At 41.2% G+C, this 25942-nt stretch overlaps 3 protein-coding genes across 4 annotated transcripts; 2 read left to right on the top strand and 1 right to left on the bottom strand.

The window, feature by feature from the left end:
• The first annotated feature begins 251 nt into the window (after nt 1-251).
• On the top strand, nt 252-7507 carry tbc1d10c (TBC1 domain family, member 10C). Its single transcript, XM_075480503.1, has 9 exons — nt 252-388; nt 1708-1807; nt 2057-2164; nt 2311-2417; nt 2687-2801; nt 3707-3772; nt 3981-4170; nt 4358-4515; nt 4809-7507. The coding sequence occupies exons 1-9, from the start codon at nt 252-254 to the stop codon at nt 7356-7358; spliced, it is 3531 nt and encodes a 1176-aa protein (XP_075336618.1). The 3' UTR covers nt 7359-7507.
• Nucleotides 7340-14470, bottom strand: rad9a (RAD9 checkpoint clamp component A). The gene is made up of 12 exons (XM_075481497.1): nt 14206-14470; nt 14003-14073; nt 13802-13875; nt 13665-13713; nt 12561-12675; nt 12304-12403; nt 12002-12108; nt 11462-11568; nt 11251-11315; nt 11056-11154; nt 9467-9698; nt 7340-7933 (listed from the first exon to the last, which is right to left on the bottom strand). Exons 1-12 carry the CDS (start codon nt 14237-14239, stop codon nt 7817-7819), a joined length of 1170 nt encoding a protein of 389 aa, XP_075337612.1. The 5' UTR covers nt 14240-14470; the 3' UTR covers nt 7340-7816.
• On the top strand, nt 13890-24597 carry LOC142397792 (uncharacterized). Of its 2 annotated transcripts, XM_075481495.1 has the most exons (8): nt 13890-14080; nt 15828-16246; nt 16392-17264; nt 17353-17504; nt 18283-18706; nt 18807-18942; nt 19166-19362; nt 20030-24597. In XM_075481495.1, the coding sequence occupies exons 2-8, from the start codon at nt 16244-16246 to the stop codon at nt 20273-20275; spliced, it is 2031 nt and encodes a 676-aa protein (XP_075337610.1). In that variant the 5' UTR covers nt 13890-14080; nt 15828-16243; the 3' UTR covers nt 20276-24597. The 2 variants fall into 2 exon arrangements, with proteins under 2 accessions (XP_075337610.1, XP_075337611.1); XM_075481496.1 differs by having other exon boundaries at nt 15828-17264.
• The last annotated feature ends 1345 nt before the right edge of the window (nt 24598-25942 follow it).

Genomic DNA, 25942 nt, shown 5'->3' with positions numbered 1-25942 from the left:
TTATGCATATTTTACAAGCTTTATCTTTCTGGTCAAGTGGCAGGAAGTTATACTGAAAACTGAGCCAGCAGATGTCACAACCTTGTCCCAAGTACGTAGATGAGATAAGTTAGAATACGAACGACTGCTGTTTTTTAGATGGGGTTAAGTGAATATTACTCATCAAGACTCACAGCCGCCTTGCATTCTCATATTCAGGCACACGCGGTTAAGTAGTGGATGATGAGAGCCTCTTCTAGTGTCTCAGGAAGATGTTGAATCCATCGAACCAAGCTCAGAGGAACCCCAGTGAAGAGGACAGCTCTGGATCAGATGCAGGGTCAGAGGTCAGCCTGGAACCAGAGACAGACCGGTTTGGCTTTATTCTGACCAATGGATCAACAGCCGGGTGAGTACATGGTAACGAATTACCACTTTACTTGCGATCACTTGACTCTGTCGATGCTTTTAAAGACATTCTTTTTTAAACAAGCATTTTAGCCCAACGGTCCCCGGGCTGCTAAGACTGATATTCAGTGTATGTTGCTGTAATGTATTTTTAAATGTCCATATTGCACTTTGTGACTGCTGTCTGAGAAAGGTGACTTACTTACTTACTTACTTGCATCCATGCACGCATGTACGGCTACAGTATTGCTAGCTTCGTTTTGAAAACAATGTCCACAGCTTCTTATGTTTTCAGTCTCTCATCAGAGTCATTTTTACTTAGAGAGGTAAAATGGTCGAAAGGTAAATGAGGGGTTCTGTTAGATGACTCAGTTCAGAAATTCTCAGTTGTAAAGATATCATTTCAAAATTGCAAGTGCCACTTTACCATCCACCTTAAACATCTTTCAAGTTCTATATGAATGCATCTGAAATGGTTTCCACCAGCTGAGAAAACCATAAAAACCAAATATCGAATATGTGCACGTGTTTCCTGATCTGATGATTTAACACTTATCACTCCAAGTTATTATGTTAATAACATGCTCAGTTAATCCAGTAAAGCTGATTCTAAATCAGCTTTTCCCAGAGGGCTGAAAGAGTTTTTCATACGCAGAGAACTGTGAGCTAAAACTACCTACGAGGGGCTTGCAGAGAAAAACGAAGTTATTTGCTTCCTCGGCAAGACCAGGAAGTTCTAAAGAGGCCACACATCTGAAGACCACAAGGCTACAGAGAAACAGCAGACGGCAATTGATTAACAGAATGCAGTCTCTAGACAACCAGTGAGCAGGTTTTAACAGTTGATCAGATCATTTATATCATAAATGTGAAAAAAAACAACACTATTGTAGCATTGCACCACCTAGTGACAATGCAATGTTTTTAATGATTTTCTCAGACCTCACAACCAGAATGAGCAAACTGCATATTTACATGAACGCTAACAATCATCAAAACAGAAATCTTGACATAAGTTGTGGCAAATCAGAATAAGACAGGTTGAGCAAAAAGCTACCTGTCATCTTCCCACCTTCCTCATTGATAACATCCTGACCTGCTACCATGGAGACGTCAAACTGCAAGCGTGTGGTTTTCCTGTTTCCTGTCTTGTTTTTCGAAGCTCTGCGTTTCTGTGCAGTAATGACAGCACATAAAGTGCATGCAGCATACACTGCACTCTGACTTAAAGGCCTGAAGTGAAGTGATTTTTAGTGTTTTTGGTTAACAAAGTGATACTGTAAATACTCGCTGGGTGCTTTGTGTGCCGTCTTTCATCAGGATTGTGGGTCCTTCCCCTGAGCTTGTCAGGCAGCGGGAGGCCAAGTGGATAAACATCATGGGGCAATGGGACCGCATCTTAGTGAAGAAGAGCAGTAAGGTGTGTCCTGTCGAAATCCCGTAAAAATCACTGACTTACAGAAATCTACTCACATACTGATCTGGGGGGCCAGGGTGACGTGGCTGAAATACATTCAGTTTGGGCTCCTGATTTCCTGCTACTTTGTCACAGGAAACCTGAACAAAACCGACGGCTTGTCATTGCACTTATCTATTTTTCATCTTCTGTCATAAGTCAGAATGTGAAGGGCCTCTCAGAGCTGATCCTGGGTCTGTGATTCCCCTGCAGGTCAAGGTGCAATGTCAGAAAGGAATCCCGGCCTCGCTCCGAGCAAAGTGCTGGCCTCTGCTGTGTGGAGCTTCTCACAGAATGAGGCAAAACAAAAATACTTACGAGGCAAGAAACATTTTATTTTCTCATTGTGGTACATGCTTTCTGGTAACCACCAACAGCTTTGAATGCTGTGTAATTGGTCACAAAACAGGAGGAATAATTGATTTACCCAGCACTGACTTGTAAAGACCTCTGCCGCACTATTTTAGTCTCTGGACTCGCAGCCTGGTCTGCAGAGCTGGGTGGATATAATTGAAAGAGACTTGGACCGACAGTTTCCTTTCCATGAGATGTTCCTCTCCAAGGACGGTCACGGGTAGGCTAGTTTCTACAATTTGTTTTTGTCGACGAGCTGATTGCAAAAGAACAGTCATACACATGCTTCAGTCTGCGATGACTGCTTCTAGCTCATATTAATAAAATGTATTTCTTTCTTTCTTGATGCAGAATCAAAGGTTTTTGATCCATTAGACAATCCATTTTGACCTTAATTACACTTGCCTACATTTTTTTTGTTTTGTTTTTTTGTTGTGTGCGTGCGTGCGTATGTGTTTTGTGTGGTTAATTAACGCTGTGTGTGTGCAGGCAGCGTGGTTTGTTCCGGGTGTTGAAAGCTTACACTCAGCACCAGCCAGAGGAGGGTTACTGCCAGGCACAGGGCCCAGTGGCTGCAGTGCTGCTTATGAACATGCCTGCTGAGGTAATGACCGATAACATCCTGCTGGTGTGACAGCAAACATATGTTCAAAAATAAATGTAGATCAGAGATTTTCATTGTGCGAAGCCAGCCTCCCCAGCGGGGCTCTACTCAGCTTCAGGGTAGACTCAGTGAATGGAGATTGGGAAATATTACACAAATTTACAAGTAATCAACGTTATGATCTGACCGAATGACTCAGATGCATTGGTTCTGTGAAAATGTACTTATAATAAACTAATCATAAACCAATAAATACAATAGAAACACCCATTTTATGTATTTAGAGCAGTCTGTGAGTAATATGTGGTCATATTGGCTCACTTGCTAAGTGATAAGTGGTGAGACTGAGGGGTATTTTTTCCCCCAAACTTCATCTGAGGGGAGGCCTACAGTCTCAGACTTTGAAAATAACTGATTGAGATGAATGGCGTATTGCTTTTTTTCTTATGAAGCCATACAGGCTAAATTCGCAGGTTCCCGCTGTTCCCTTCAGCTCTGATACCAGTTACACTCCTTCACATGGTTGCTTTTTTTACTTGATCCCATTTTAAGTGATCTCTCTGTGCACCTTTGTGGTGTAATAGTTTAAAGGGTGTACCCTGCCCTTCGCTCAGTGCCAGCTGGGATAGGCTGCCCCAGCCCGACCCTGAATTGGATTCAGTGGGTGAAGAAAATTGAAGGATGGATGGAATACATGAATAGAATACATTGATAAAAGAATTAAAGCCCCTTTCTGACAGCAGTTCTGTAGCACTGTTTGTTAATCTAACTGTTTTTTGCATTCAGTCCCATTACTTACACGTTTTCATCGCCATGATTTTAATAGCCTTGCAACCCTGACAGTAAATGTAATAAATGTTGAGTTATAATGGCACCTAATTTTCACATTGTTTTCCCACGGGCAGGAGGCTTTCTGGTGTTTGGTCCAGATCAGTGAGCAGTACCTGCCTGGATACTACAGCCCTCTGCTGGTGAGCTCATTCACACTTTTTGACCCTGTCAGAGACGATTCACATGTCAGCCTGTAAGTTCAATCCGGAGAGTGATTTTCTTTGACCTCTGCTTTGAATGATCCCAATTCAGTAGACACTCAGAGACTGACTAAAGTAATAATGAGTCATATAGTTGCAGTGTCTGCAGAGCGGCTCCTGTCTGAGCCTGCTGTGGTGTGTTGTACAGGAAGGAGTCCTGTTTGATGCGGCCATGATGACCTGGGTTTTGAAGAAGACGTGCCCTGCCGCACACAAACACCTGCAGCAGCACGGGGTGGAGCCGCTCATGTTTGCCACCGACTGGCTGATGTGTCTGTTCACACGTCACCTGCCGTTCAACACACTTCTCAGAGTCTGGGACCTCTTCTTTTGCTACGGTGAGCCTAAACATCAAACCTTTTCCAAAACAACCCACTAATAATTCGAATAGCATAAATCCTGCTCTCCTGGAGTCTCGTAAATTGAGGGGAACATGTTTCTAGTCACAGTGGCTGGAGGATAAAGAAAAAGTTGTGCTCTCTGCGTCTCACACCTCCACCCTCCTCTTCCTCTGCGGCCGCACAGGTGTACGGGTGCTGCTCCAGGTGGCGGTGGTGCTGGTGCGCCGGGTGCTGGGTCGGGCCGAGCAGAGGAAGCAGTGTCAGGGCCAGATGGAGACTCTGGAGAGGCTGAGGGGGGTCAGGGAAGAAGTCCTGGAGGAAGATGATGCTTTCATAGCAGAGGTAAATCTGAGGTGGAAATAAAATACACACGATCTTTGACGGGAGGGCTTCGTACCCATCTTTTTTATAAATAAACTTTTCTTTGATTTAAGTAAACAGACTTATCTGCCCGAAACCAACAAGTTTAACAGTGCTCGCGGTCACATTTATTTAAAAAATAGAAATATGCCAGTAACTTTCAGAAATACCTGCCAAACTGAGACGCACTGCTTATTTTTCTTTTGTTTTGCCACCCCAAATTCTGAAAATTAGAGTTAAACAAATATCAGACCAGGGTTTTGTTCTCATTTCAGGTGTGTTCGGTGCCACTCTCATCCAAAGACCTGGAGAGGCGAACAGAGAAGGAGTTAAAGAAGTGGAGGAAAGACAGACCCACATCCACCTTTGACCCCAGCGGTCGCTGCCACGGATACCGGATGGCATGGGCGAAAGCTCAACAGGACATAGAAGAACGAGAAAGAAAAGAGAGGCAAAAAGGGAACCTGTCAGTCCCCCTAGCTCGCTCTGCCTCCACTCTTTCGCTCTCACCTTCCCTCCTTCACAAGAGGTGGAAGAAAGGAGGTAAAGTGAACACTGGTGACTGGGAAGGCGGGAACAAAGTTGTGAGGCATGTTTCAATGGGAGCAAAGGACGACTGGAAAAGCTGGAATAGTATAGATCTTAAGAACGTGAAGGGCGTCCAGGAGGAGGACGTAGTTTCAGAGGGACACGAAATAAAGGAGGAGTTGAAGCTAACAGAAGAAACCGAACAGGAGGAAAATCTAGAGGAACTGAAAACCCAAAACGCACCAACAGAGCACACAGAAGAAAGAGAAATAGCAGAAAAACAAACTGGAAATGGAAGTCAACTCAAAGAGACAGCAGAAAGTAAAATGCTTTCAGAACCGAGAGAGGAAACAACTCCGTGTCCAGCCAAAGAGGACACTGTTGAAAATGTTCTCCGGCCTTCAGAGCTCATACCTCCCTGTGAGCAGGAAGAAAAGCTGGACACTGTGAGCCAATCACAAGTCCTGGAGGAAGAAAGTCATGAAAGCACCGCTCAGGAAAGTGAGGTTCAAGACACAGATGAAGAGACAGAGAAACCTGTGACAGACCGTGAGCATACAAGTGATACAGATGACAACCACACTAAGACAAGGGGAGAAGCAGCAGATGGGGAGGAGGGGGTACAAGTAACTGCTGATTCAAGGGAAGAGCTGACAATACAAGCTGACATGAAACCAGAGGCGGAAAGTGAAAATGCACAACAGGTGCTGTTGAACACAGTTACAGAGGCTTCAGAGGCAACAAGTGAGACGAGTCTGGATCCAGAGACAGACAGAGATGTTGAAGATTCAACTCTCGGCAACCAAGATCCCACAACTAACACTCAACAGGAAGAGAAAGAAGTGATCACAGAGACAGAGGAAGAGCCGTCCGAGGAGAAAAGCGTCAACACAGAGTCATTGTCCGAAACAGAAAAGAAAGAAGAGTCACACACTCAAACAAAGACGGAAACTGATGCGCTGGCAGAGACTCGAGACGAAGCAGAGGAAAATGTAGCTGCGCAGGACGAACTGAATGCCAGTATAACACAAACGGACTCAGAACAACGCATAGATTCAGAGACGGAAGCAGAGACAGTGGAAGCGACAACTGTACCGTCTTCACCCGAATGCCTCCAACAAAAAGAGGAGTCCGGCTTAGTAGCTGATACGCAGACTGAGGCTAAAATAGCAGCTGCAGATGACACAATGAACAAATCAGTTGGAGCCATCGTAGCTGAACCTGTGCAGGAAAAAGAAGAAATAGTTGAGACAGTACACACAGAGACACACAATGAAGCATGTGTATGTGATCAAACAAACGCAGCGCAAACACAAATAGAAACAAACGAGGAGACCGCAGACTTTTTAGCACAGGATGAAGCACTGAACCACACCACTGAGCCTGAACAGATGAGTTCAGTGAAAGAAAGCTCCTCTGAGACACAAGTACCCAAACAATCAACAGACAATGCTGCTACGGGTGCCGTGGAGGAGGCAGAGAGCTCAGAAAATGTCCAAGGAATTATAGCAGGAGACGACGATGTGTTCAAGTCTACTGAACAAACAGACGATCCACTTACTGTCAGTGACACACAAGCCCAAGTCAAAGATTCTCACTTTACAAAAGATCGGTCTGAGCCTCACGACAGCAGTCTCGAACAAACCTCTGGACATCGCAGCAGCAGGTCCTCTGGGGATTTCTGTGTGCGCAAGTCATCCACCTCACGTGGTTCCAGGTTAGCACGTAGGCTTTCAGAAGATCTGTTCACCATCCCACCGAAAACTAACCAACCTCAATTCAGCCCTAATGATCCAGAGTCCCAACCTAGAGCAGTTAACACAGCGCAAACAGCTCCACGATCTGTGGAGGCAACAGAGGATACGTCAGTGCAGCAGGAGCAGCAGGCCGACAACCCCAAACGCTTTGGTCTCTTGCGCAGACTGAGAGGAGAGCAGTCCAAAAACACCAAGGCAAAGGGGACACCCAAAATGCAAGTGCCCCAAATCTTAATTCAAGACTTCAGCGATGGAACAGGGAAACCAGTTGAGGACGCGGGAGAAGAGAAGCTGAGCTCCAGGGAGAGGAGGAGGAAGCGGAGGGAGCGAGAAAGACGGGAGAAAGAGGAGGAAAGGTTGAAAAAGAAGAAAGGGAAGGAGCAGGAGAAAGTGAAGGAGAAGGATAGAAGGAAACCACAGACAAGAGGGAAAAGTTTTCAAGTGCAGAAAGAGAAATATAGTGATGAGGCCGCTCATCCAGCAACAACTGCCTCACAGACACTTAAATATTCTTCCTCTTACGCTGAAACTTTCTTTTGATGATTAAATCTGATTTCAAATCAGGCATCATTGCTCTTTCTGTCGAGGTACTTGTTGTTTGAGCTTCACACTGGTTTACATCGAACTTTTTGACATGTAAATAATAAATGATGTTCACATACTTTGAAAAATAAGTTTGTTTTATTTGGTGGGACTTAAATCCTGCATCTGCATTACAAACTGCACAGAATCCGCACAATAAACATGGAAGTGCTTCTTGTTTCTGTTTCACATAATCCCGGATTTTAAGTCCACCTTGAACACTACAATCCAGTGATTGGACTGCAGCATAATGTACTGGCCTCTGTATGTTAAAGCAGGTCCATGTCAGATTTGCACTGGCCCGCACAAATGAAAAGTAGAGTCCAAAACGTCCATTTGTTCAATTTCAAGTACTCCAGGTGGTGTAACAGTGCTCTCACAATCATCCACAGTCAGGTATGTCTATGTTTCCACTGTCACTCTGCTTCAGTGTCATCCTCGCTGTCACTGGCCAGCACTTCTTTAGTTGTAACCGGCTGCGTGCTCATCTGAGGAGATGGAGGAAGTACCGAGCCAAAGAAGAGGGAGCGGAACTGTGAGAGGAAAACACAAGAAATGACCAAACTGGACTTTATCTTAATGTTAGGATACAGGCAGTCAAGTGATTGGTTACTTGTTGTACAGATACACCACTGTTAACTGAATTGTCAACATTAGACTTATGAGACGAGAGGCAAAAATCCTCAAGATAATATGCAACAGGCTTGAAGCTTTGAGCAGTTTTGGGCTTGTAATTTGTTGCCCCACACATAACGGTATATAAACAAATATATTCAAATTCATTCTACCCTCAAAAGAGATGTTTAAAGAACTTTGAAAATAAGTATTATCCCATGAGAGGATTAGCACACAAGAGGTTATTGAGATATTTGACCCTGGAATGAATATTGTAGCCATTCAAATCGAGGACAAAAGTCTGATATCATCACACAATCAGTACACCTGAGTTGAGTTAAAACAACTGCCAAGAATGAGAAATAACGTGTGCTGCGTGCTACATGTCTCCTAAAACTTGTTCTCAACAGAAGCTGCTATGCAGTGTGTACAAAGTGCAAGAATGCTTATTTAAAGCACTAATCAGAGACCTCGGGGGGTCTCTGATTGTACCGTTTAATAAGCAGTTATATGCAGAGCTAAGCTGAGCCCTGGTTACAGCTGGAGCCGGGCACTGGACTGTAGGAGAAAACGTTGAGGGCATTCTTCCGTTGCTCTGTGGGAGATCATCATACGTGCAAGTAAGGCCGAATTCACGGCACAGACGCTGTGTTTAAGTGACTTGAATGGTGATTTTGACAGATGATTCTTCTGTTATAAATTCAGGATTTTATTAGAGCAGAGTGACAGTCTGGAAGATCTTTAAGCGAACGTGATTTGAGACGTCGTGATTCTGGGCTGATTTTCTAGTCAGAATTAGTAAATATGAGAATGAGAGCAGCTTTATTGGGTATCAAGTTGTAATGATACACACTTGTACTTTACTGTTTTTTACAAAAAAATGGGACGCTGGAGTGTCTGTGAGGCACCTCGACCCATTTGAGTCTAGTTGAGCATATAAATGCGGAGTGATTCGATTCCAAACCGTAATGTCTGGGCGTTTTGGATAGACTAACATGCTGATATCCATTTCTAAAAGTCTGGTTGATGATACTTAAATCTTTTTCTACCGTAATGTAAACTTGCTCAATGTTTTCAATTAGATCAGACTAGATGAAAATCTTACTGTGTGAATTTTTTCTTTCAAAGTTTTAGGGCTTTCAGGCTGGTTTTACACTTACTCTACTGCAAGTGCCACTTCTGAACTGAATGATTTTGTTTCATTGATGTTCGTTTCCCACATAAAGGGATTTAAAAAAAAATCTTTTGTGTGACTTTTGTGGCAAAATAAAAATAACAGCATGATCTCATATGCAAGTGGGCCGCAATCTTTTTTTTTTGCCTGCAAAATCTTATTCTAGTCTGCATTTCTCCCAAAAGAAGGAGAAATGTTTTTGATCAAATCTGCTATTTGTTCCGAGGGAAAAGGTTAAGGACACCACCCCTCTTTACCTGTGAAAACTAAACCATACCTTCTTGTTCGGAGGCATGTCCGAATTTTCATCTACCTCTTCTTCCTCCTCCTCGCTTTGCACCGTTGCCCTGTGATTGGCTGGTTTTGAACTTGTGGACACAGCTAATGAGGATGTGGCTGGGTTGGTGGTAGATGGGTGTGGTGCAATACTGGTATCCATGGCAATCAGGTAGGAGTCTATGTCATCATTCATGAAGTCATCCGGGGGGGGTGGTGGCTGTGTGTGTGCTCTGAGGAGTGCACAAGACAGTTGAGAGCACAACTCAGAGAGAACGGTAAAACAAATTGAGAATGAAGAACACAAACATTCACAGCTACTGCGTTTGTCGCCTCATGCTGAGCTGAATTTTCTGACAGTGAAGACAAAATTTTGCACCAATTTCCTTTCTTTTCTTCTCCTTTTCACCCAATCTTAAATGAATCTTTCCTAATGCTGCATGTGAGATGCAATCGACCCGGGATCCGAGATCCCAGAAGGGCATGCATTGTTGTCTCTTCAAAGAGGTTGTTAAATCAGACTGGAACATGTAAGAAATCATGACACATCTACCAAAAGTCTTCAAACACTGCTGCAACACACAGAGATGTGTTCTGTGGACAAGTGCTGGTGCATTTTATGAACGTCGAGAAAGAAAGAAAAATTTTTAAAAAATTCCTGAAATAGCTCAGTCTAAAACTGTGCCAACAGCTGATTAATTACCTTGCATGAACATTTACCCTCTTCAATGAGACCCAAAAGCAGTCGGTAGTTTTGAACTTATGGACACAGCTAATGAGGGTGTGGGTGGGTTGGTGGTAGGTGGGCCTGGTGCAGTGCTGGTATCTGTGGCAGTTATTGCAACTACCAGGTCCTGAATCAAACATCATGCAGTGGAAATATGCCATACATGCTCAAACTGGTGCAATGTTGACGCACATTGATTTGCACACCAATATTAGCTGGTGGACATTAGTAAATAAGTGTTGTTTTGCTCTTCTTGGCATGTAGGCTGTTTATCAAAAGAATCGTCAGTATTAGACCTCCACATTTCCAGGCTTGGGGACATGGAAAACCTCAGCTGAGATGATGCACTCGCTCATCTTAAAAGTGATTTAGTGTCAAAGAAATATTTCCATGAGGACAAATGAGTGAAGGCTTATGAATGAAACCCACTGTGTTGATCTGCTGACATCCAGGAAGTCGGACAGCTCCTCACCAGAATGGCAAAGTTCACACGCTGACTAAAATTACTTTTGACATTTCAGATAAAGATGAGAAATGGTTGGAATAAGGTCAGGTGGAAAATACCTAAACTGAAAACTCTTAATTTCTAAACACTGTAAATGTGATTCATATAAAGCAAATAGGGGGGTAAAAGTTTCCATTAAGAAGTCTTTATCACGGCTTACAGTTGCACTAAATTACGTACACATCATCCACCAGGTGGCATTGTTGGTTAATGTTGATGACTTCCTGCCTGTCACTGAATCAGACGACATTGGGTGAAAAATAAAATAGTTTGAATCTCATTCAGTTCCATAACTGGCATAACCGACTGCTCAAGTGCTTTCCACAGAAATCTTCATCATTTAGCGTGCTCTGTTTACCCTCTGCTGTTGTTTTTACGAAGATTTGGATCCTCCGAAAGCGTGGCCAGCACAAAGTCCCCCTCCAGGACGCTGTCCGTAACTGAGAGCACCGCTGGGCTGGCACACAAACACATAACCTCATGAATGTACATGTCAATACACAGAAGTGGAAAAAGTGTTCGAATTATACAACTTGAAAATGAGTTTGCTCACCTGCCTGGTTCATCAAAATACAAAGAAACAGGTAGACCAGTGGCCTCCGCAAACAACAGCAAACCCTGGAAGGGAGGGAAACTTGTAACTTCATTACGAGCAGTCGGCATCCCACAGTGTATTTTTCTCACTTCTCTCACTCTCCGGACAATAACCCAGTCCTTTTCCACCTGTCTAATCTGTTATTCTTTCCCGCTGTCATTTGTCTCACCCGTAGCTCCTTCAGACAAAACGTGATGCTGTTGTGAGCTCTGACAGCAAAATGTTCAAACTCATCTGAAGCCAGACACAGCTCTGTCAGCATGGCCTTGGATCGCTCTGAGAAGGAGGAAAGATGAAGAGGTAGCAAAATCAAATAAATTTAAAAGTCACTTCTGCTTTTAAATAAACTTTACACAATTATTTTCTGTTACAGCCAACTTGGTGGGGCTGTAAAACTAAAAAAACTGCCAGGTTTAAATCTATTTTCTCCATGTTTATGAATCACTCTCAATGTCATCCACAGCAACGTGACATAAATTTGTGAAATCTCGCTAAGACAACACTCTTTTCAAAGAAGTAGGGTTGGTAAATGATCAGTTTATGTTTATTCATGTATCCTGTCATTTTCAAGTACAACAATGACGGTTTCAGTGCTGTGGCTTGCTACTGTATAAAAGAAAAATATCATCTAAAACTTGTGCCTGTTCAACTGTGTGTGTGTGTGTGTGTGTGTGTGTGTGTGTGTGTGTGTGTGTGTGTGTCTTGTCACCTGCTTCATCCTCTACATGGTTCCTGACCCACATCCGTTCATCACTCACTGTCAGAGTCACTTCTTCCAGAGACGGAGGGAAGTGCACGACTGTGTCTACCAGCAGCCTGAGGATACAGGAAAAAAAAACAAAACTAAATATTTTGATATCAGCTAAATTAAAAGACATTGTGTATTATTTGGAAACTGTGGTCTGAAACTATACTCATCAGAGTTACAAAGGACACTATGTTCTAGATCAGGCACAAGGAAAACAAAAGACAGACTATAAATATTTTTATTGGAAGACAGATTTTACAGACCTGGGCTGGGCTCTGAATGCATTGGCACAGCTGTCCTTATCAAACACTGCCTGTAAGCTTTCGCTGTCCTGGTAAGACAGGTTATGTGTCTTCAAAAGGCCTGCAGAGAAAACAAGGACACAAAGTGGAGTAGAAGGCATTTAATACACAATGTGCTTCGATTAATAGAAACTGTGCCAATATAAATTGAATGTAACCCTGACATCACCCCTGTAAAGTATTATGAACTCTCTAAGATGGAAGTTAAGTTAAATTACCGTGTTTGCAGTGCAGAGTGAAGGTGAGACGGTCCTTCTGTTCATCCAGCTCGATGTGACACTTTTCCACCGTCTTTTCCAAAGTCGCTAGTGATCTGAACACAGCCTGCACACTCTGTAACAACACAACACAACAGAGAAGGGACATTGACTATATCAATATGCAGTGAAATATTCTGTGAGTTGTCATATGTCGTATTTACAGGACAATCTCGACATGTACATGGCTTATTTTAAACTCAAAAAGTGTTTCTACTTGAAAAACATGTTCGGATCTGAAAAACTTTTTACTCTGCAACATTATTATTTACAAGTGTTAGAAGAAGGAAGTTTAGAGGTTTTGAAAAACAGCTCACACATTTAACCACAACTTTCTAGCTGTTACACGACAGGATAGACAGCATTTAAAGGCGAATATAACTTCACTACTCTTGGCTTCATTTAGTTCTTGCTCTCTCTGCTATTAATTATTTTGATCAGGAGTCATGAGCATGAGTATTGAAACTCCCAATAGATAGTACTCAATCTGCCAGGATGTTTCTTTACGAGGACTATGTAGTAGCACAGCTATGTGAAGAAAATCTAAATCATGCTTTGGTAAAATACATTTGCCTGCATATGTCTTAAGGAAGGAAAAAGACACATACATAAATTTGCTCATTCTTTGGTGTAATTACTGTACAATAACTTGTACTTAGAAGCATGAATCGTCAAAACCGAAACTGTTGTTACACAATATTATAGCACGCTGTAATTGCACATAAATAAAAGAGCTAAACAGACAGCAAGACATGATGGAGAAATGGTCAAAAAACACCCGTCATTCCCTCTCTAAGAGGTACTGAGACTGAACACCTGCAACTTACTGACAAAAGAAGAAAAGAGAGTTAAACAAAACATTTCTAGGAACAGACTGACAATGTCTTGTGTGGGAAAGATGACTCCAGTTGATCCACAAAAGAAAGATATGGGTCAAAGAGTACTTGAACTCTTGTGATTGACTTTGGAGACATCTTCAAAACAAATAAAGTTTGGGAACAGCTGACAGAGATGACAATAAAACAACTGTATGCATCTGTCATGGCTCATCTCTGTCTCTCACACCTTTATAGCCATCTTGCAGCGGAAGTTGAGGCCAGTGGGAATGGAGTATCTGCAAGAAACACGAGGAGAAGTTACTTTAATTCTTTGCATGAATGTGATGTTCACTGACTCACTCTAAGACGCAAAAGAGTCTGCACCTGCTGAAGAAGAGTGGTGCGAACAGGAAGCAAGCATATGCCGACCGAGAGGAGTTCACAGACCGCAAGGCCAGCTACAAGAGAGAAAAAATATCAAATCAGCATCATTCATTGACGTAAAGTGTACAGCAACAGGAAGCTACCAAACTGTGCATGGCAGGAGGAAGTGTTGGTTTATCTGAAAGCATCAGACCAGCTCACCCCATCTTCTTGAGGCTCCACATACAGCTCATCACCGATCCTGGACAGAGAATGGATGGCTTTGGCCAACACTGGACGGTACAGATACGCGCGCGCGTGAACAGACAGACACACACGTATATATAAAAATAAGATTATTATCAACATGAAATGCTTGTGTTTTAGCAAAAGACAGAGTTGAACCGGCGGGACATGTCTGCTACCTTTCACGTTTCCTCCCGTCACGACACACTGCATTTCTGCAAACTAACTTATCCGTTAAGTTAGCAAACTAGACTAAAAGTTAGCCAAAACTAGCAGCTGTACACCAACATGAAGTGAACCAGTTGGGTTTCAATGGTTTGCAGGCGGAGCATAAACTCTCTTATGGAAAACATAATTTATTTGTGGCTGTATTTGAAAATTTAAAATGCGGTAAATGAGCGACAATTTAGCTGAGCCTCGCGTTGTTTACGCCGCTGTACCTGCTTCCGCAATTTGGACCAATCAGAGAGGCAGGAATTGAAGACTTTGTGGGGTTTTTGTGATGCGCATGCGCATTGAAACGTATTGCTTTATTAACGTTTTATCAATAAAATGGGGTAATATTTACGATTAATTCTGTTCTAAATTTATAGTACTAGATACAAGTGGGTATTTTGTAACTCTTGCCCCTTATAGTCGATTATGTTAAGCACGCTTTAAAACACAACATGCAATACTGTACATTGTTTGTTCAATTCAATTCAATTTTTTTTTTTTATATAGCGCCAAATACAACAAATGTCATCTCAAGGCACTTAAATAATAAAGTCCAATTCAAGCCAATTGGAAATCAATTCATTGTAATTAGTTAGTTTGATATTTTTTTTCAGTCCTTTTTTTAAAACTTCAGATAACATAACAGGTCAACTTAAGTAGCGCCAGTTATAGATTGCTCAGGAAGTCTTTTGTCAGCTATGTGAATGCATTTTTCTACAATCACAATTTACCATCCTTCTGCTTAAATTGATACAACATTTAGACCGCCCCTGTCCTTTATCAATACATGCTGACAACTTTGGGGGCATTTTATGCACAATCACTTTTGATCTGTCCATAACAACCTTAGATTTCCGTAGAGCAGTCCAAAACTGTTTAGATTTAAACAGCTGAGTGCACTGTACTGAGCTTTACCAGCAGTCTGAGTGGTTTTAAAGTCTGCCAGAAGAATAGAATAGAATAGAATAGAACGTGTTTATTTTCATTGTACAGGTACAACGTACAACACAAGTACAAGAATGATGACAACATTTACCTTACAACAACATCAGTTGATGATTACTATGATCTTTTTTAGGCTCGTTGTGATTGTTTGATTTAGATTTTACTGATTGGATCACAAGTAAAATAAAACTATTTTGTGTCAAATCAAAAATCCACTTATCAAATATAAGCAAATATTTCAAAGAAAAACTAATTGAAATGTCAAATTCAAGTACTCCACTCTATAAGTCCTACAGCAGCAGCAGTCATACGTTGTTGATAATCAAACAAAAGATATGAACGAAAAGATTCATATAGTTCAGAGAGTTTAAATAAAATTGGGTTATTCTAAAGATGACACCAGGCATTTTCTTTTTTCTTTCATTTTAAAGACATGCTGTAAATAGCAGCTGCTCTCTAAAAAACTCCCTATAATTACCAGTTATGGGCCACAGTGGCAAGGAAGAGGGTGTGTCTGCTGCACATGTGTTAGAGCAAAACAGAAATAGGAAGGAAGGGCGAATAGCAACAGACAGAGGGAGAGTCGCTGTCAAAGATAAATTATCTTACCTCACTGGTCTTTCTTGTTGGTTTGCTTCAGTGCGTAAGGTCTGAGGAACGCTGCCGTGAACTGTCCCTCCTCCCATCACTGCTGGTATAAGTTGCTGCTGAAGAAGAGGTGTGACTAAACCAACCTTTGTGTGTTGAAACTACGGACATTTACTGAAAAGAAGGGACTTTTAAAGGGCACAAGAAGAGACGAGTGAGACACTGTTTTGTTTGGCTTCTTGTGCCAAAACAACAGAAAGATAGATGGATTTCTGCTGCAACATTTGAGGATTACAAACTGAGGTAAAGGGAAAGGCAAGAAGTCTATGAGCTGAATCGGCAGGAAGAGCATCTGTGAGCATACCTGGATTGATATTTGCTATAAGGAACTGTTAGCATGATGGAAAAAGACTGGAACATTCAAAAAGAAGAGAGAGAGCAGCCCCCTTGCTAACAAAACCTGGACAAATGGTAAGGCAATTTCCTCTGTCATGGTCTCCAACTTCAACAAATCACAACACTATGTGGAACCCATCCCTGTCTAGCTGGATCCACTGCATTGTTCCCTTGTGTTTCTGTGACATCTGGATTTGATCTGTAGAAGTTTTGTTCCTAGATGTCTCAGTCACATCACCCGACAGATACGCAGGCCTTGCTGCAGTCCATGCTGCAGAGACTGAAACTCCAGCCAGGAAGAGAGGGCCAGGCGTACCTGCAAACACCTGTATGTACTGCTTCTACATTCAGGCAAGAGGATGGAAAAGGAGCATCCAACCTCCAAGTCATAAACAGCAGTCCTGCAAATGTGTTCTGTGTTAATGGCATCCACTCAAAAGAGTTCGGAATCCCTGCCGTGGACAGTAATTTTGATGTCAAATGTGGTGAAACAAAGCACTCATGGTCTGGCTCTGAAGTTGGCAGGAGTCTAACTTCCTTCCCCTTCCAGAAAGTCAGCATTGGTGGTGACATGGGTGAGAGCAGGGTGCTGGGACAGGCCACACAGCCCGGGTTCATCCCAACAGGAACAGAGAGGCTGTTTCCTGCTCAATCACTTAAGGATGCTGATCTCACTTCTGTTGACAGGACGGAAGGGGATAGGGTGAGTTTTGGCAGCTTTTCAATGAAAAGGCACATCCCTCCTGATACAGATACTGTTTCAAACATGGGACCGAACCAGAATCAGGTCCAGAAGTTCACGCCCAAAGTTTCCTTATTGTCCATGAAGAGCTTAGATGCTGACTCAGCTGGTCAAGGGAATAAAAAGTTTCACACAGGAAACGGAGACTCTGGAGGTTTGGAACAGAGTAAAGATGTCTCGAGTAGCCAAAAACAAACAAACAGCAGAAGAAAGCAGCGGTCATCTGAGAACAAAACAAGAAGATGGGCCCAGAAGATTAAAGAGAGATGGAAGGACAGGCAAGGGAGTTTTGGCAAAAAGGGAAAAGAAGATGAGGGGAGAGTTGACCAGAGGATTGAGCAGCCAACTCAAGTAAGCAGTGCACTTTCTATTGTTTGTTTTCTAATCGACATAATGAACTAATTTCTTAAAGTAAAACTGTAATTTGTCAATTCCACAGATTTTAACCCCAAACCAGTTACCAATGACAGATAATCTCATGAGCACACCAAATGAAGATGGAGAACAGAGCTTTACTTCACTGGACACCAGTGGGTCCAGCATAATGTTTCCTTCACAAACACAGGATAATGTCGTTGATGGCAGCCTCAGGTAATCAACAACAAGCTGTCCTGCAAATCTTCAAACTCATCCACTTTAGTGCCGCACTGCTAAACATTCTCACAGCTATGTTTTCTTTATTTTATTTGTTCCCTTACACATCACCACTAATGAATGAAAGGAATGTGAGATAGTTCCTGTCATAGCTATGAAATTTCTTTGTGCTGACATTTTTTTTTTTACTGCTGATGTGCCAAACGTACCCCTGTGACTGACTGCAGCCGTCACACTTTCATGCAATTACATAAGCTGTCAGAATTTCATAACATGCCATACAACGAAACAACATCCAACACGGAAAAGAAGCGCACACACACGAGTCTTTCTTTGAAGATGAATAGTTAATGGCAGGTTGACAGTGTTCTTATTACAGTTACCAAATCTCTTGACACTGTCATGCCAAGGTCTGTGTTTTCAATAATAAAAGCACAAACAAATAATTTGAGTTGAGTAATTTCCTCTTCCTTGCAGATTCTACTGTTAATTCTATGACATATTATTTATATCATTCATCTTTCTTTTTTTTTTTTACTGTGTGAAGCACTTTGGTCAACCTCGGTTGTTTCTAAAAAATTCTATATAAAGAAAAGTGACTTAATTTGAACAATAAAAATAAGCTGCACATATTTAGATTTATTCTTTAAGGCTATAATGTTGGTTTTGGTCATGGCATATAATTTTTTTTCACACAAAGAAACAATTAGCCTCCTTATTAATTTGTCATTTTGAGTCGTGTGTCAAACTGAGTTTACATTGTCTCCTGTTTCAGGTGTACCAGTGACTTTGAGACTGGCCTTGGTTCATTTAGCCTACTGGAGGAGATCGTCATGGGTCAAGAGTGGGCTAAGTTCATAGACCCCAACCTTTCAGCAACCTTTACAAATCAAAAACCATCAGAGGAGCTGCTGAACCAGCCCAAAATCCAACCAAATCCTAATCAACTTGGAGGTGTAAGCGGCCACCGGAGCTTCAGGAGTACAGAGTCTTCACCAGCTGCAGTCTTCAGAGTGGCACAGTCGCCACCTGATGCTTTCACATCCTCAAGCATGAACGTGCCAAAAGGAAAACAACAACAGCGGGGTTACAGAGATTCTGACCAATCAGAACCAATGGAAGACGGTCATAACCAATCAGACATGCAGTCTGCAGATAAAGGTTTGGTGCTGCAGCTCAGACCTTCATCGTTTACAGAGGTGAAATATTCAAATCTGTATTATGACTTAAAATTAAAAAAAAAAAATCAAACATTTGATTTTGTCATCGGCTTGAAAAATGTTCTGTTTTCAAATGCAGCCTGCAGATAATCAATACAACTCAGCACTGAAGAGCAGAGTCCAGACCAGCAGAAAGAGGCAGCATCAGTCAGCTGGGAGGAGAGATGAGAGGCTTCAGCTTGAGAAAATAAGTGATGGAGAAGAGGCAGATGGAGGTGAGAACAACTTAACACTCTAAATCTAAATCACTGTAAAAAGTCTGGTTTTAGTTTAGTGTTGCTGCAACACATGCAGTTCTCCTTCTATGAAGGCAAAGGATTTTTATACCTAATTTAATTTGAATCTAATATTTCGGATACTTTGAGCTGAACCTGTCAATTGTAGCAGTTGTTCTTCAGGAGACAATCAGATCTCTGTTTGTTGCTCTTTTCACGACAGGGTCCATATCTTCAGCGTGCCCAACCAGCTACCACATGATAGATAAATCAGGACAGACACAACAGGATAACGTCATACCTTTGTACGCCCTAAACTCTCATCCTACACCTCTGTCTAATCCTTTCGCTCCTGCACCCCGGGGTGTCCTCAAACACACCATGTCCCAGGAGTCCTCAATGGAAACTCTTACAAAAAGGGTAAGATATTGTGTATCACAACGCCTCCCAGTGGTGTGTGAATTTGAATCTTCCAATATTCCACATTGCAGGCGATTTCTAAGTAGGATTTAAGCATAGTTTTACAAAATAAAAGCATGCCTAACACAGTCATTGTTTATTTAAGAGAATGTTGAATATCTTGCTGACCTAGTTATCCCACAGCACAGCTGAAAAATATGTTGATGGAGATTTAGAAAAACCTTAGGGGGAAAAAATGAAGTCACAAATAGTCTTTTTTTTATTGCTGTATGTTTTTGTATGTTTCTGCATGCAAAGTATTTTGAATGTGTCCTGTTAACAAAATTTAGACTATATGCTATTAGTTTGTCCTGTTGTGTTAGGGAAGTTGTTTGTTTTAAAATAGGATGTTTTTAAAAAAAAGTTGCTTCTTTTTATTTTTTCAAACTCAGCTGTGAAATGTCACTCATTGTGGCAAAATGATTTTTGATTGACATTTGGAAAGATTAGGAAATTATTGAGGAATTGCAGTTTTGTAAATTAGCATAATCAGTGTTCCATGCAGCACATATAAGACAGAGAGATGAAAGTGATAAGGAGATGATGATAAGGAGAGATGAAAGTCAGGAAGACATTTTAAAATGTTTGTTAATGTGTTCTCTTTCTTCCATCCATCTCTGCTAATCAGAGGCGAGTTGAGGAGAACCGCCGGGTTCATTTTTCAGAGGAGGTGGAGACCATATTATCTCCGGACCTGGACCTGAATGCAACATACTCAGAGGAGGAGTCCGAAGAAGAGGAGGACTCTATGATAGAGCAGGAGTGTGAGGTAGAGCCGGCACTCACAGAGGAGGTGGCACCAGCCCGTCGGCCTGCTCTACCCGCCTGGATTCTGGCTTTAAAGAGGAAAAATACGGGGAGGAAGCACAGATAATGACTTCACAACAGCAATATTAAGCCTCCAGCCTCTAAGACGTTTCTTTTCCTAAAATAATTTTGCTTGGAAAAATCATTTTGGTGAGAGTCAAAATCAGATTCTTCCACTTTCAAAATGTTTTTTTTTTTTTTTTAAATAACAGTATTTCTGAGATACTAAAGTCGTATCAGACCGTAGTATCGCTTTTCTAAAAGCTCTGAAAAGTTGGTTGCATCATGACTTCACCTTTTGGGGATTTTTTCAATGTCCTCTGATAGGTTTGACTTTAAGTTTGTCAGCTAGACAGAGAGCAAGCTTACTGAGCAGATTCCTCTCTGGAGAAAGGATGCACATTTTTTCTCTTTGAGTGCTTTGGTAACTTGTATTGAATTACAACTGATTTTAGAGGTACTCTGTGTCCACCTCCGTCAGTCTCTACTGTCTGACTCTCTGCACGTATGCTGTCTCTTGGTCATGGCTCCCTGTCCTGCCTTCATCAAAATTCACCTCAGAAGAGGAAAAACATGCCAGATGAAGCTCATGCACTAGAGACACTGAGCAGATTTTGATCGATTGCTGCTCTTCAACTCAAGCATGTGCTTGCAGAGGTCTGAGTGAACATCTGAACTCTTCCCGTACAGTGAACTTGTGATCATTAGAACTCCAATGAGTCATTAATTGTAAAGAGTAAATGTTATGTATCTTCATAAAGGTTTTATTGTAACATCATGGGAGACTTATGATGTACAAGATTAGGGCAAACATTAACTGAATAGTTAAACAGTTTTAGAAGAATGCTTGTTTGCAGTCTTTTGGTAAGGCTGTTCACAAGAAGGATACCATCCTGCTTTTTTTCTATAATTTCAAATCACCATAAGCCTAATGTGCATGTTTTTGGACTGTGGGAGGTACTTCAGGAGTACTTGCCAAGACTTGTTTTTGGAACATTCTGTGAGATGGCAGTGCTAAACACCGTTCCCCCCAAACAAAATGACGAAAAAAAAAGACATTTTTGCACCTTAGCTTTTGTATAGATGCAAAAATGCAACGGCATGGATTTAATAGATCTTGTGGCTCAAAGAAACTTTCTGCCCACAACACGATTTGTTACAAGTGTGGACTTTCTCACTTGCAAAGGTTGACTATGGTGCCATGCTTCAGCTGGTTGGCAGGGAGGGGCATGAGCCCACCCCTTTCACATAAATCTGGACCCAAATTGCATTTGACTTCTGAAATGCAGTACCTTGCCAGAGATCACAAACTAATAATGGGGGCGGGGGAGATGCTTGTATTGGCACTGATTTCCCCCTTTTTAGACAGTCTGGTCATGTGTTGAACTGGCCTATTAGAAAACTGGATTATTTCTTAGTTGGCAGCTTTCCAAGTGATAGTTCCAATATCAAAATACACCCCATCACTATAGGCGATCACACACCAGTCTCTATTATTCAGATAAATGAAAGTCGCACCACCAACTAGAAATTGGAGTTTTAATGCATCATTACTTCAAGATCCAGACTCCATTAATCACTTTAAAAAGAGAATGGGCTCGGCAGGGAATATGACCACAACGCAGTAAACAAGACTTTTAGGCACTTCTACAAAACCTTATATTCATCCACCAGATGATAATATGGGCCATTTTCTTCGTAACATCGATCTTTCAAAATTACAGCATGAACAGGTTATGGCTTTGGATTCACCTCTCTCAATGGGTGAACTCCATGAAGACCTTCATATGCCCAGTAAAAAAGCCAAAGGTCCAGTTGGTTTTCCAGCAGAATTCTATAAAGTACTTTGGACTACACTGGCACCTACATTTCACAAAACTATATCACAAATCAAGGAGTCTGGCAGATTGCCCCCAAACATGAACTCTGCTAACATTACCCTTCTACTGAAACCAGATAAAGAGCCCACACTTCCATTCAGCTACCGCCCAATATCACTAATACATGTAGACCTCAAAATGATTTGCAAAGCCCTTGGTAGAAGGTTAAAAAAAATGACCTCTCACATAATGCATCCTGACCAAACAGGTTTTTATAAAGGGTAGACAAAGCGTGCTAAGATATGCAGGCTAATTAATTACATAGACCATTCTACCATTAATAACTTGGAAACCACGATCGTCTCTGTAGATGCAGAAAAAGCAATTGATTAGGTTAACTGGAAATTTTTATTTGCAGCTTTAAATAAATGTGTGTTTGGTTAATCCTTCATTAACTGGATAAGAATGTTATGTAGCTCCCCAAATGCATGTGTCAGGACAAATGACCAAACTTCTCCAAGCTTCAGTGTACTATTTTTATTGAACCTTTAGCAGCTGCTATCAGACAAAATATAGATATTGAAGGCAATCCATCCAAAAATGTTCATCATAAGATGAGCCTTTATGCTGATGATGTATTACCTTTCCTCCAGAACTCACAGACATCTCTCTCACACACAATTGCCCTCATTAGTAAATTCTCTTCAATTTCTGACTACTCCATGAATTTGTCTAAGACCACAGTTCTGTCCATTAACTGTAGTTTCAATAATATACCCAATAGCACATTGCAGTCAGGAAATATTAGATATTTAGGTGTAAACTTGTCCCTCAGACTTTCAGAATTAACAATATTAAATTGCGTTCAGTTTTCAAAGCCAGTAGAAGACGACATCACATGTTGGAAATCCTTACCCATATCACTCATGGGGAGAGTTGCCATCGTAAAAAGTTTGGTCCTACCCAAAGTAAATGACTTGTTTTCAATTATTCCCATCAAACTGTCCTCTACTAGGTTTAAGTCACTAGATTCATACATGTCCAAATTTCTTTGACAAAAAACGACCCACCACCAATTAGTTTAAAAACTCCAAAAACAAGACCAACGATGGTGGTGGATTAGAGTTACGTAATATCCAGCATTATTTCTTAGCCAGTAAGTTTCATTACATCTGAAAGTAGTGCAAATCTATCCCTCTAGATGAACCATAAGTGGGTGTAGCGCAAGTACTGTTTCCCCATCTAGAAATCTCTGACCTGTTATATATTAGCTCAAGTATAAAACATCATAAATGTTTTAAAAGCATCAGCACTTCTCTGACAGCCTGGTCGGAATATCTTAAAATAACCAAGTCTTCACTTATCCCGTGTAAGCTTATACCCATCTGGAACAATCCTGACATTCTGCAAAACAAAAAAATGCTAAACTTTGCTCTATGGAACAACAACGGAATAAAGCATTTTGATGTAATGCTGGTGTAATTCTAATGCTGATGTAATGCTCTTGATACAGAATCTTCCCTTCTTGTGAACACACTTGTCTTCAGAACAAAGCTGCCCAGGGATTCATCTTGAGGATTTAGGGTGTAGTTTAACCCAAGATGGAGTGAGCCACTAAACCACAGCAATGTAAATGTCTACAGATATATAGGCTCTATTTTGTTGCTCAAAGAAATATCATGCCTACAAAACTTGTTACAGTTGTACAGCGTCAATCTTATGCATGCTAACTGTAATGTTTGGGTAAAGTGGACTTAGTAGACTTTTATACTGTTGTCTGATGCATAAATCTGCATGTCTATCAGCTGTCATTCCTTACAAATTGCTTTCGAAAACTAAATAAGTTGACATGTTTACTAAAGAATAGCAATTTAAACATGTACAGTGACCTAAATTAAGCTTAAACTGGAGTGAAAATGCGCAAAAATGTTTCCCTTTAAAAAAAGTGTAGCTGTTAAAATAAAAATTAAAACACATTACAATCAACCAACAGTGAAGCCCAGATTTCATGGAATAATTGCATGATTTTTGGAAGGCGTACACATGACGCAAGCCTTTCCATCTCCAGTGCAGAGTTTTTCAAACCTGGGCCAGTTCAACTTGTGACTAGATTGTGCCTAAAAGAGTGATCAGCATAAACTGTGTCCAAATATTTGTGCATAAAACTGACTGTCCAATAACTTACTATCAGTTTGGTGTGTGGAAGTGTGAGAACGGTTTGTTGTATGTCCTCATATGAGCTCTCAGGCTAAGTACTGCATAGTGTTCCATTTGGTAATGATGTGCTTCAAGAGTTGATGTAATTTGTTTGCTGTATACGTTTGCTTTGTAGCTAATAACTGTCGGACAGATTTAATTTAAGACGCACCCTGCAGAATGGGGGGTGAAGTTGAGTTGTTCCCTCCTGACCCTAACGTCAGTTGTAGTGAAAACAGCTGTAAATTAATAGCCTTTAAAGAAAGAACTGTACTTTCTGTACTTACCAAATCATGTCAAAAACATTTGAGACTTCAGTCAATTGAGTCAACTTGTGAAAGAAGGGCATAATACTGAAATACTGAAATAAAAGCCAGCAAACCATTTATTGTCATCTTCCAATATCTCCATCCTTCCATTTTCTATACTCGCTTAATCCAACTGTCGGGTCGCGGGGGGTCTGGAGCCTATCCCAGCGGTCATTGTGGGAGAGGCGGGGTACACCCTGGACAGGTCGCCAGTCTTCCAATATGTTATAAACCTAAATTAGCATACCAGAGGCTCTTTAATTCTAATAAATAGAGATCATTTGACATGATCCATTAGATATTTCACAACTATTTGTTCATGGACACCCTAATAGAATATAGAATTAAGATAGACTGTTTATTCAGTGTATGGATTAGCTGGATCACACATGAAACAGTACCGTTTGGCTCTTTATATCATATCCCTTGCCTTTTCCATAACATGCCTTATATTAATTACACTTTATGAGATTGGAATACCAGTGCTTGTGGCTAACTCCCGTCAACTCCTCTGACGCCTCTCATCACAGATATATTCTCTTGTAAATCACTGTCAGAACTATCAAGAAGCTATTTGGCTGATCATTTCAGTGTCCTGTTCAATTTCAATGAAACAAGGGTGGTACTGTAGTCATAAGGGGAAGGAAAATTTAGAAAACATGCAAACGGTATACAGAAAGAAATTAGAATGATTGTGAAACACATACAGCATGTTTGAGATGAAATGCTCGGAATAAACTAGAGGAAATACACAGATAAAATGATAATCATGTCCCTCTTGATTGTCTGTTCTAAGGAGGAACTGCATCAGTCCATTAGTGTGTACAGTAACATTTCCTGCTGTGCCGCATCACCCAGAAGTGCATTAATGATGGTCCATTTTCAAACCTCAAGCCACTTGTTTCCTATTCCCTCCTCTCTCACACACTCATGTACAGTATTCACTGGGTCTCTCCACCAATAAGAGACTTCAGCACTTTATTCAAAAAGATTTGGTTATTACTTGAACATGATGACAAAGAGAAATATTATAAAATACAAGCAAATAGTTTTTACTGTGGATTTTTTTCCGGCTGTTGCTTCTCAATTGTAAATAATAATGGGGAGTCGGGATTCATTCAGCTTTTCTATTTTAAAATACAAACAAGGTTACATGCCATTGTGGTTGAGATGCTGTAAAATGAAAGTGCTTACAATAAAACAGCACTTCTACAATTGTATGTTTCCCTTTGAAGGTGATCAGGAGCTATCCATTTTCCTTAAGAATAAACTTGCTCCAGTGTTGGTAACCAGGAAGCTCCAGTGTGCCTGTAATTGTTCTGCGCCACATGTGAGCTATATAACCTTTTGTTCAGATACCAACTTATAGTTCTCAAATTGTGAGGATGACAGCAATATTGTCCTCATTTC

This window comes from Odontesthes bonariensis, chromosome 13 (genome assembly GCF_027942865.1).
Source record: "Odontesthes bonariensis isolate fOdoBon6 chromosome 13, fOdoBon6.hap1, whole genome shotgun sequence".
NCBI classification, from domain to species: Eukaryota; Metazoa; Chordata; class Actinopteri; order Atheriniformes; family Atherinopsidae; genus Odontesthes; species Odontesthes bonariensis.
This window is presented reverse-complemented; position numbering and strand designations above follow the sequence as displayed.

Excerpts from the sequence above, each read along its gene's own strand:
- tbc1d10c (XM_075480503.1), top strand. The coding sequence starts at position 252 with ATGTTGAATCCATCGAACCAAGCTCAGAGGAACCCCAGTGAAGAGGAC. Across the intron at positions 1,808-2,056 it reads TAGTGAAGAAGAGCAGTAAG|GTCAAGGTGCAATGTCAGAA; the intron begins GTGTGTCCTGTC and ends ATTCCCCTGCAG. Across the intron at positions 2,802-3,706 it reads TTATGAACATGCCTGCTGAG|GAGGCTTTCTGGTGTTTGGT; the intron begins GTAATGACCGAT and ends TCCCACGGGCAG.
- LOC142397792 (XM_075481495.1), top strand. Across the intron at positions 17,265-17,352 it reads GGATTGAGCAGCCAACTCAA|ATTTTAACCCCAAACCAGTT; the intron begins GTAAGCAGTGCA and ends TCAATTCCACAG. Across the intron at positions 18,943-19,165 it reads TGGAGAAGAGGCAGATGGAG|GGTCCATATCTTCAGCGTGC; the intron begins GTGAGAACAACT and ends TTTTCACGACAG.
- rad9a (XM_075481497.1), bottom strand. The coding sequence starts at position 14,239 with ATGCAGTGTGTCGTGACGGGAGGAAACGTGAAAG. Across the intron at positions 12,676-13,664 it reads GCTGCAAGATGGCTATAAAG|AGTGTGCAGGCTGTGTTCAG; the intron begins GTGTGAGAGACA and ends GTGTTGTTACAG. Across the intron at positions 11,155-11,250 it reads TATTTTGATGAACCAGGCAG|CCCAGCGGTGCTCTCAGTTA; the intron begins GTGAGCAAACTC and ends TTTGTGTGCCAG.